We start from the raw sequence: 11,566 nt of genomic DNA, 5'->3' as shown, positions 1-11,566 counted from the left end.
TAGTTTATAGGGGGCCTAAGTTTTAAGGTTCTTAAACGCAGGAAACCGCCCATCTCACCGCTCCACGCTTAATAGCTCCATCTGGAGAGGATGAGAAGAACCCTTCCTTCGGCTCACCACCAAATCATAGAAAGAATAAGGCACGTACAATTATTCTGCCGGCACGTTTTTGTAGTGTGTGCCTAGAGATTATTAATAAACATGTTCATACTGACACAGACATACATACACACCTTGCATTTTTAGTATTAAATGCCATAAGCTTAAAAAATATGTTTGATTGATCAAAAACTATTAATGCAATTTGAAGCTGGTTTACTAAACGTCTTTTCCGTATGTCCTTGTTGAAAATTTTATTTTGTGAAACCAGGGAAAAACGAGTTTAAGTGTCACAAGCATTGACTTACAATTATATGGACGTCGGGTCCGCGCTAAAAAGTGTCCGCACTTGTAAGGCGCTAAAATCCTACACAGAGCGCCAAACTCCGCTTTAGTGTTCATTTGTTCGATTGACAGCGCGATACTGCGATGACATTACAATTTAAATTTCGAATAGGTTGACTTGGGACATTTTTTTCGTGGTTTTTGTATTAGACCCGTCGTCCATTTATTTGTAAGTCAATGGTCACAAGTCTTGAATTCACCTTTGTGAAATGAAACTACTAAAGAAATTTTAAAGATAACAGTGGCTTATCGGAAAAACTTGTCTATTCAGTAACTTGTATTGCCTCCAAGAGCGTTGACAACGGCCGCCATACGATTTAGCATAGAATTAATTATCGTCAATATGAAGTGCTGTGGAATGTTCTCCCATTCTTCCTCAATGGCAACTTTCAACCCCGGTAAGGTTTGCGAGGCTGGGTGGTGAGCTCGAACACGCCTCTTTAGTTCGTCCCATAAATGTTCTATTGGGTTCATATCCGGGCTTCGTGCTGGCCATTGCATGGTAGTAATACCGACGTCATGAAGGTATTCCGTGAAGACTTGCAGTATGCGCTCTTGCGTTGTCATGCATGAGAATAAAATCTCGGCCTACAAAGCCAGCATATGGCATTGCATGAATTTCGAGGCACTGGCGAATGTATCTGTCGGCATTTAATGGTGGCAGCCGCAGCCCCGTCACAACCTCTAGCGCAGTTTTGTCTTCGGTGGACATTCCCCCCCAGACTGTCCATGAATCCCCGCCACAGTTCACTTTCTCTTCAATGCAACACTGCACAAAACGCTCTCCTTATCTTCGGTAGACCTTGTGACGGTGTGATTTCCTTACACCGTCATCTCACCTCTTTGTATCGCCTCACTCCGCTTGTATCCTATCATTTTTTTTATTTTACATGTATTTAAATTTGAATTGTTCCATCTTCCTTCACTTTCTCATTTTGTTTTCGTACCACGATCACTCCCAGCTCGACCGCCACAATAGTCGGACCTGTTCCAAATTCCATCGCGAATAATCGCTAATTCGTTTGTAATCATTTAATAAGCTAAATCATGTGTAATAATTTATAAGCCGACAGCCTTCGTGTACCTAAATCTGTAGTACAGCTACTCGACCCATTTAGGGCCCTTTCTTTAAACTTTACTTCTTTAATAAATTTTGTGGACCGGAAGTTTCCCATTTCATTGCCGTGAACCTGTTCACGGCTAGTTAGGGTTACAACCCTACCAACCTTGTTCCTGCCATCGTTACCATAGACCATAATCTTAGTTTCATCAGTGAAGGGTACCTGGCTCCACCGACGTGGAGTCCAATGCAAATGTTATCGCGCAAATTGAAGTCGCGCCATTCGATGAGCCCGTGTCAATTTGGGCCCGTCCGCTGGCTTATGTGGAGTTAGACCACGTTCCTTAAGTCTCCTTCTCACAGTTCTAGCGCTAACAGCCACTCCATGAAAGTCTCGAAGCTATTCTTGGATCTGTACTGAAGTCAGTCGACAATTCGTGAGCTCGTCTTGAAGATAAATCGATATTGCCTTTCCGTTGTCACTCGAAATCGTGGTCTTCCTTGACGGCGAACATAGCCGCCAGTCTCTAAGTACCGATGGTTATAACCTTTCAACAGCAGAACGACTGAAATGCAATTGTGTACTTACATTACGCTAAGTCCAGACTGCAAAAGTGTCACAGCTTGTGCGGCTACTTCAGGCGTAGTGTTCATAATTCCTTCGAGAAATTTGGTTAAATTTAGAGGAAAAACAATGTAATACTCCTTTATTGTTAAATAAAACAATTAAATAAAAAAATATTGAAATTATTTCGTTTTGACTTGCACTTTACGCTCCCTTATTTCTAATATCTAATCTAATATCTTGTAAACAATGACGAATCACAACTTTTGTCAGTTTTTCAAATTCGTAAATTCAAATTTGGAACAACGACACACCATAATAGCGGGGGAACCTGCCAGCATTAAAACTGCATAAAACTGCTTTTTCTTTAATAAAACAATATTTTTATATTCTAGATCTTTCAAAATAAAAATTCAAGGAGGCTCGAAAGTTGTGTCCGGGAGTATATTTTCCTTTTGAAAGCCACAAAAAGTAAAGTGAAAAAAGAAAAATTTTGAAAATCATAATCACCGCGAACGCGAATACAAAGACTTGAGTGATCTAACAAGGACAATTTATTTTTGAAACTGGCCTTCTGGCCTCTATGTGTACGATTTTACTACGTGAATGTACGTACGTACATACCTATCAATGAAACTGAATTAACGTTAAATTCTAAAACTGCGACTAGAACCGACATACTGGGTGGAATCAGATCTTAACTAGGAGCTGAGGTTCTCGAGTTTGAAAAATGGTGTTGCCAGAATAAGCTTATTCCAGCGAAGTCAGTATATGAAGAATAATGCAAACGTTTAATTTTAAAAACATTTGGCTTATCATTGAAAACATCTATCAAAGGAGCCTTATGAGTGATTTCGGCGTACCTTATTCCAGCGTAACCATGGTCGCATTTTTGAAATTTTATTAGCCAGATAAAAAGTCGCTATTTAGTCAGTTCAAGTCGTAAAAACTATATTTAGTCGTTACGCCGTTTTGCGTCCACGCTGGAATAAGCTTATTCTGGCGGCACCACTTTGAATTTCGAGAACCACAACTCCTAGCTTAGATCTGATTACACCTAGAAAAAGTCGTGAACTTGTCCGTTCTAGTTGCAAAATTTTAGAATTAGTCGCTTCTTTGATCAGAAGATACAATTGATTCATTGTTTCAAGGTTATACCTGTGTTAGTCTCGGATATTATGTACAAATTTTGCATAATATACAGATTTTGTTATTATATTATATTATTTTTGTTTTGTTTCTGACTTTTTATCTGGCTAGTCAATTTTCAAAAACTAGACCATAGTCACGCTAGAATAAGGCACGCGTGATTTCGTTATATTCGCGACATACCCTGGACAGGCGAAAACGCAAACCTAAATTGGTCCTGTGATTCGGAATATTGAACATTTCGTACTGGTTGACTGGGATAGTTGTAAGGTACAGCAAGATTAATTTTGTTGAGAAGATTTATTAATCGAATCGAGTTCTGGGGGTCTACTCTCGATCTCCGTCCGACTTCCGTCCGAAACAATTACTGCCAAATAAGCAATACTTGACCAAATGAAAAGACGCGTGAATGAAGCTTCATACTTGATACTTGTCTTTTAATTTTGTCGAATATTACTTATTTGACAGTAATTGTTTCGGACGGAGATCGAGAGTAGACCCCCTGACGTTCACAACAGGTCGAATATAAACAACGGTTGGCCATACAGAGCTAGTAGGCGACAAAAAACGTACAACAAACAAAAACTAAATTGTAAAATGTCATTAGCTTTTATTTACATTTACAATACTTAAGTCCAATCGTACAGCGGCACATCGGCGTATATTTGGATGAATCATTGTAGTCGTTCTTATTCTTATCGAACTATTACCGTGCTTATATGTAAAGCATGATGTACCGTTACTAAATATTTCGTCACAATTTAACATACAATCCATGCTTATTCAACAAACAAAAATCTGTACATCTGTACTGATGTATTCTCAATAAATTCTAGATACGACTATTATTATTGTAATTAGATTTTTCTTGACCATTTCCAAAATGTACTAAATTTATGCAAAATTTTATTTTCCTTAAGTTATGCCATTAAGACCTTGTTTGTAGCAAGTAGTAGGATGGTGGGACAATGAAAAAAATAATGAAGATGATATGAACAGTTTTTGTACAGCAAGCTGTTGTAAATTAGTTTTTTTCTGAATCTCGGTAATTTCTACACCCGCCTTAAAAAGTTGAGCACAACAAAATGAGATATTAAAAATATACACTATTGTTACGAAACTTAGTACCCAATGCTTCTTCAAGTCTGCGGAGCGTTTGCATGGGCGTGGGCCCCCAAGCGACTGGGGTCTTGACTCGGGTAGTGGAGACCCACAGGTGCTGGCGGCGGAGGCACGGGTGGCGCGACGCCTGGGGGCCCCCACGGGCCCCATCCAGGCCCCCCGTAGTGGTGCAGGTTGAAAAAATCGTTCGGTCGATTTGGTGGTGGTGGCATCTGTAGATTATACAAATCTATTAAGTTTATACCATAATGCTTGTATGTAATAAATTAGTCCAGTGTACTTCAAAAGTTAGTGCACGTTTAATGTTATGCCATATTATTTCAATTTTTATGTGCGTATTAATCAAAATCATTTTTTATATTTACCTGAGGTGGGAATGGGTGCAAGAACGCGGGTGGTGGAAGGGCACCTGGCAGACCTGGTACAGGCTCCAGAACTGGCGCCGTTTCGTTCTTCTCATTTGCGCCTTGCCGACCTACAAAAGATTAATTGAAGATTGAGTTGAAATTTGACATCCAAAAACTTGTTGCAAAGACCTATGCTGATTGAAGTACTTGGCAATAATTTACCTTGTGACTTGCCCCACTTGATGGTAAGTCTCTTGCCACCAATGACGAGTCTGTTAAAGGTCTTCTCTGCAACATGTTCAGCCGCGCTCCTTGTGGTGTACTGGACGAAGGCACATTGAGCGCGTGGTACTAATGTTAGAGACCTGGAAGAAACGTAGATAGTAGAAAAAGAAAATAATTAAGTGTACCTGTAGTTGCAGAATGTCTCTTGACATCAACTGCATTTTTATGCAATCATGTATGTATGGAATCATGTATTAATTTATATACTATATAGACTGTACATAGTACAGAACAGACACATCCATTATTTAATTATCATAATAGTCAACAAAATTAATAGTTGGCAGTATACATGTGTATACTGTTTATAATTATCACAACCGTGAACTAAGGTCTAAAATGGATAACCTACTGAAGCCTCCTTTCACTCGCTCTGAGTATTACAAAAATTCCTTTACAATTAAGGCTGCAAAATTGTGGAACGATCTCCCATTTGAAGTCCGACATTCTAAGTCGCTACCCATTTTCAAAACCGGATTGCGTAAATATCTTTTATCACAGTCCTAGTCTGCAACGTGTGTATTAGTAAGTATAAGTTATTAGTAAGTATAAGTTTATTTATGTATATTTATATATACATATATCTACGTAGGTATAATATATCATTATTTTTTCAATATTTTATAAATTACTGTGTCTTTATTTAATTTTTTTTTTTTTTTTTTTTTTTATACAATTTTGTTTTTTTTTATATTTTTATCTTTTTATATTTGTAAAATTGGCACACTACGTCTCCCGCTCCGATTAGCTTTCCTCTAACTCTAAGGTTGTCTGGAAGAGATCGCTCTTAGCGATAAGACCGCCTTTGCCCACATTAGTTTTAAGTTGTTTATGTACTGTTCTTGTTCTTGTGTGTGAGCAATAAAGTGTTTATCTATCTATGTATAATTATGATCTATTTATTAGGTGTAATCCCATTTCAAAAGTTTATTAATTTAGTTAATGAATTCTACACTTTTAAGATCATTCTATATACATTTCTGTGTGGAGGAATTTTCTTTCATTAAAATTTGTACTTTTAATATCACATAACTAAACACACTGATAATATCACATAAACAATTCTATTCCAATCGCTAGAAAGCCTTCACATATTTTGTGGTTATTTCCAATAGTCAATGAGAAAGATACACATTTCAAATTTGACAAGAAACAAGAGTTTACCTTATTTCTCCATACTGATAGAAATGTCCTCGAAGTTCCTCCTCAGTGACGTTATCAGGCAGGTTACCAATGTACAGAGTGGTGATCGTCCTGTCCTCTGGTGGAGGCAGCGCCGGCATGGCAGCAGCTCGTCGCATTAGTTTCTCAGCCACTGGATCATTTACTCCGTAGTATCTACAGGAATAAAACTTGTATAAAGATGTTGCTCTTCAAGTGACCAGTAAGACATTGATACATATTAAACTGTTAAAAATATAGTCACTTACAAGGGAAGACCTTACAGAATCGATATTTATCAAAGATTTATACACTGTTTTATTGGAGTAGGATATTAGTTCCTACTAATGAGTTGATACTTAAAGGCTGCTAACAGATTGACTGCAGTTTTGCAGTTAATGTCGTAATTAACTTCATGCAGCAGAGACCTCGACTGCATGAAGTTGAATTATCTTCATACGGCAGACCTCGACTGCATGAAGTTGATAACGACTTCATGCATTAAATAAATAAATAAATAAATAATAAATAACCATGCCATGGACACACACATAGACAACCACAAATTACACCCAAACTCACGAGAGAAATAATTGTAGGCCATACTTACTATTTCTCCCGGCCCGGGAATCGAACCTGGGACCTCTGTGTGGCAGTCCGGCATGGTAACCGTTTGACCACGGAGGCAGTTAATAGCATGCAGTCGATCTCGGCTGCATGAAGTCGATTTTGACTGCATGCAGTTAATGCGTTATCAACTTCATGCAGTCGAAGTCTCCGGCAACGAGTTCACGCATTATGCAAATATGGAGTGGATCTTTTAGCAGCCTAAGCCCTTGCCACTGGCGAGGGTTTAGGCATCACGAATTTGCAATAACCTTAAAAGCTATACAACCCAAGAGTACTTTCAATAAGTTTGTAAGAAAATATAACAATATTCCATGTTTATGGCCATATTTAAATTTCATGTTTTTCAATATATGTCTCTAGATTATATCTGGTTAATTATAGTTAATTTCATAATATCCAATATTAGTTTAAGGGTTTTTTTTTGGAATTGGAATAGCATTATATAAAAGTTGTTTATTGATTTTTTACATAAATTACTCATAATTTATTCCAAACATAAAGAAACATCCTGCTCTGAAATTTTTTATTAAGGCTGATTGCCCACTGCAACTGCTTTTTATGTATATATTATTGTACAAATAAAAGTGTTTTTTTTTGGTTATCGCATGTACCAAAATTAACATATAAAGTGAAATAATAAGATATTTATAATCATTTTCAAAACCAATAACAATCTGTCAAACCATTGCTTGTGTTTGACGATGAATACGCTATAAATGGAATAAAATGGCGTCGTCTATAAACAACTGATTTCACTATCAAGTTTTTACTCCCTAGTTATTGAAGTGCTCAGAAGATGGCATGGAAGATCACTCGGAATTCATAACAGGAGTTTGTAATACTGCCCTCGTAATGAAAAAAGGCATAACTATGCATACTTTATACTGCAGCTGTGTCTTTTTTCGTTCAGAATGGCATTCTGAGGGCAGAATAACAATACTTAATGAATAATTTTCTTCATAAGGGTGGCTTCACGACTGTAGAATGTACAACATTTCAAGCTACTGCATTAATTTTTATTCAATGTGTGGAAAGAAAGTCCGTAATGATCTTGCTATTTCGGAAAATGTGTGACTAAGATGACAGTTTTCTTATGACTGCTGAAGATTGTAAGGTTTCTAATATTAGGGGTTAAAGTATGAAATTGCCGTTTTATTGCAATAGGTTCTTTGAATTTTCATAGAATCTTCATGGTTTGAGGTTTTCGAATGAAACTTTTTTCAAATGGTTTCTGTGATTTTTTTTTTTTAAATTTGAAACATTTGAATATCGACTTTCAATTGTTTTTGTTATTCAATTTAGACAAGAAAAATGGATACTGCGAAAATTCGAGTGATTTTTGAATACGAGTTAATCCGACGCGGAACTAACGCGGCAGAAACAGCCCGCAATATCAATGCTGCGTTTGGAGAGGGGTCTACTAATGAACGCACCGTGCGATTTTGGTTTAAACGCTGTCGTGATGGAAATTTCGACTTAAAGAACGAGCCACGAGGAAGACCGCCCACACAGGTGAATAACGATGAATTAAGAGAGATAGTGGAAGTCGATCCTAGTCAAACTACCCAGGAATTAGCGGCATGGTTTAACGTTACCTTACCCACAATATTGACTCACTTGCGTCAAATCAATAAAATAAAAAAATACGAAAAATGGGTGCCTCATGATTTGACTGATCTGCAGAAAGAAACGCGTGTTGAAACTTGTGTTGCCTTGTTGGACCGGTACAGAAATGAAGGAATATTGGATCGAATTGTAACATGTGATGAAAAGTGGATTCTTTATGATAACCGGAAAAGAAAAATGCAATGGCTGAACCCAGGTCAAATGCCACAACAGTGTCCTAAAGCAAAACTTACCAATAAAAAGGTAATGGTAACTGTTCGGTGGTCTCAGCATGGTGTTATTCACTATAGTTTTCTCCGATCTGGTTAAGCAATAACGGCAGATGTCTATTGTGCCGAACTCCGAACCATGTTGACAAAACTAGCAGTAAAACAGCCCCGACTCATGAATCGATCTTCACCATTATTGCTCCACGACAACGCGAGACCTCACACAGCACGAGAAACCATTTTGACCCTTCAGGAACTGCAGTTAGAAACCATTCGTCATCCTCCGTATTCACCAGACCTTGCTCCAACGGACTACCATTTTTTTCGTGATTTGGACAATTATCTACGTGACAAGAAGTTTTCTTCCCAGGAGGCAGTACAAAATGCTTTCACACAGTTTGTGCAGTCTAGATCGTCGGAGTTCTATCGCAAAGGAATTAATAACCTTCCCATTAGATGGCAGCAATGTATAGATAATAATGGCAACTATTTTGATTAAATAAATTTGTTAAAAATTTAAAAAATAAACAATTTAGATTTTCAGTACAAATCGGCAATTTCATAGTTTAACCCCTATTATTTTTGCAAATGAATATTTTCGCCTAAGCAAAACTTTTACACATTGTAAGCTAGCTACTACTCAACAGGACAAATAATCATAACAGGATAACAGGACAGGATAATTTCATTTTTTTGAGACAGAAATAGTAACAATTAAAGATTTTCAAGTTTTTCTGTTATCATTTGATAACAGCTTGAAGATTTGATGATGTGAATCAGTGAAATTTCTGACAACACTATTTTTGTATTATCAAAAATAAGCAATTCAAACATCTGACCACAATTATCATAATTATTGTAGTGAATGAGTGATCATGAATGAAAATGTGGGTTAGGTTGTTCCATAGCATAGACACATGACTCACTCATGTGAAACTGTAATAAATTATGTCATTAAAATAACCCAGAGAATAGTTCTAACATAAACTAGCTTGAATGAAAAGATTGTGTTAGGTGGAGAAAGCAAGACATCAAAGATGCTGATCTTGCATAGAGACTAGCAATATCTCGCGCTTCTATATCTATATTCTTAAAGAATATATATATATATATTCTTCTCAGAGTGAAAAGTATTTGTACAACTTATAACTTACCTGTCCTTAATATTCTGATCAGCCAATGGATCATCAGGGTCAGTAGGCTTCTCATGTCGGTACGGGCACTCTTCACCTCTCCTGCACTCGCCTTTCACCCAAAATGAACATACATGAGGTCTATTCCTCTTATAATAAGGTGCAGTTCTCGCCAAACGCAGCAACAAGTCTGAAGCTCCTTTAGACTTCAAAGCAGAGTTGCTAGGTTGCGTTGGGTCGCTCTTAGCCATTTGATTATCCAAATTCTGGATATAGTACTCCTTGTTCACCTCATTTCTTGGCAAATCGTCTTGTATTTTCAGAGCTGCATCCCTAACCTGTATTGGCAGCCCATATTCTAAATCTAATAGGCATGTTTGGCATACATTCTTCAGTTTGGAACAAGTTTGGCAAATTTCTGTTTTTTTAAAGCGCATTCTCGCACCGGGACACCAACGGAAGACTGTGAATGGACGAGCGCAAATTTTACATTCCTTGCCATACTTTTCTTTGGTCTGTGAACAAGATGCCGTGTAATTAGTAACTACGTTCACATAAGGTCAAAAAGATTTCGTCAATACATTACCATTCGTATATAAGGGTTATCTCCTAAACATGTCTGGCATAAAATTGGGAAATCCTGTAAAAAAAACCAACGTTACTCACATCTAAAACAATATGAATAAAGTGCGTAACATTAATTTATTGTCAAAAACTTACAGAATCTTCCCAATTCTGGCGATTATAGGTGTTCGTCGATTTTGACATCGCCATGGCGGAGTCACTTGTTTAATCCGGCTTAGATTGCAACAATAACACTTCTTACTTTAAAAATATGTTTCACTGAAAATATCTGGATTAAATGAGGAACGAAAGCAAGAAATAATATCAGAAACAGCAGACAATGAGCACACATAAGCAAGCATCACAATATTGTAATTTTTTTTTTTACTTGACAACGGGAACTGACGAAACTGTTCGACTTGACGTCATTATATGTCTTCGGATACATTTGGCTAAAATAATATGTTGTATAATGTTAATGACTTAACGTGCAGCCGAAGAAGCCAACAAAAATATTTCAAATTTTTACGTTTTTGTTCAAAGCGGCGCGCAGTAATGTTGGGTAGGACATGAAATTAAAATGAGTTCGAGGGAGTAACTCATTTAAAAAAATGAGGCGGTACAATGTCCTACTTCCAGTGAGGTGAGGTAGTGGTAAGAATGTTTGCACCTATGACATTGACTCTACAAACAGGGAATATTAGATACATTTTCATAACTTGATGGTAGCAATCAATTGGATAACTTAAGTGTTATGATGTAGCATAAATAAATGCTAATGTTATTTAGTACTATGATAGTATGATAACTCTTTTTCTTTTTCTTTTGGCTTCTGTCCCACTGAGGACAATTCTGCCAGTGTCCGGGTTGAAAGATACACGGTTTAGAGGCTGAAAACAAAAAAGAAATACACGGATTATAACGAGATTGCCAAGAACCTATGCCAGGAACGCCAGGAACCTTAGACTATGGAAACTAAAGGACATGTTACGTTGACATATATAAATCAGACGTTATATGTATATGATGCATTTCGACGTCGAAAACATAAACATATTATTGTCTTTGTTTAACTATTACGTGCCGTCTTAAGCCAAAAGAGATAGCATTACATTGGTCTGTGTCAAACACGGGAATCGAAAATTCGTAACGTCATTTTAAATGCCAACCGTGGCCATTTCAAGTACATGAGGTACATGATACCGTTGTCAAAGGGAAGTACATCAAATGTCAAAACAAATGTTTTTCCAAATGTATTATTGAATTATTCA

General features: G+C 37.0%; 1 protein-coding gene across 1 annotated transcript; it reads right to left on the bottom strand.

Moving 5' to 3' along the window:
- Positions 1-4,254: 4,254 nt before the first annotated feature.
- On the bottom strand, positions 4,255-10,674 carry LOC113234754 (pre-mRNA-splicing factor RBM22). Its single transcript, XM_026470219.1, has 7 exons — positions 10,452-10,674; positions 10,318-10,371; positions 9,753-10,246; positions 6,137-6,310; positions 4,910-5,052; positions 4,706-4,815; positions 4,255-4,552 (listed from the first exon to the last, which is right to left on the bottom strand). Exons 1-7 carry the CDS (start codon positions 10,503-10,505, stop codon positions 4,358-4,360), a joined length of 1,224 nt encoding a protein of 407 aa, XP_026326004.1. The 5' UTR covers positions 10,506-10,674; the 3' UTR covers positions 4,255-4,357.
- Between the last annotated feature and the right edge of the window lie 892 nt (positions 10,675-11,566).

The sequence above is a fragment of the Hyposmocoma kahamanoa genome, unplaced genomic scaffold (assembly GCF_003589595.1).
Source record: "Hyposmocoma kahamanoa isolate Upper Pololo Valley unplaced genomic scaffold, ASM358959v1 86, whole genome shotgun sequence".
Classification (NCBI taxonomy): domain Eukaryota; kingdom Metazoa; phylum Arthropoda; class Insecta; order Lepidoptera; family Cosmopterigidae; genus Hyposmocoma; species Hyposmocoma kahamanoa.
This window is presented reverse-complemented; position numbering and strand designations above follow the sequence as displayed.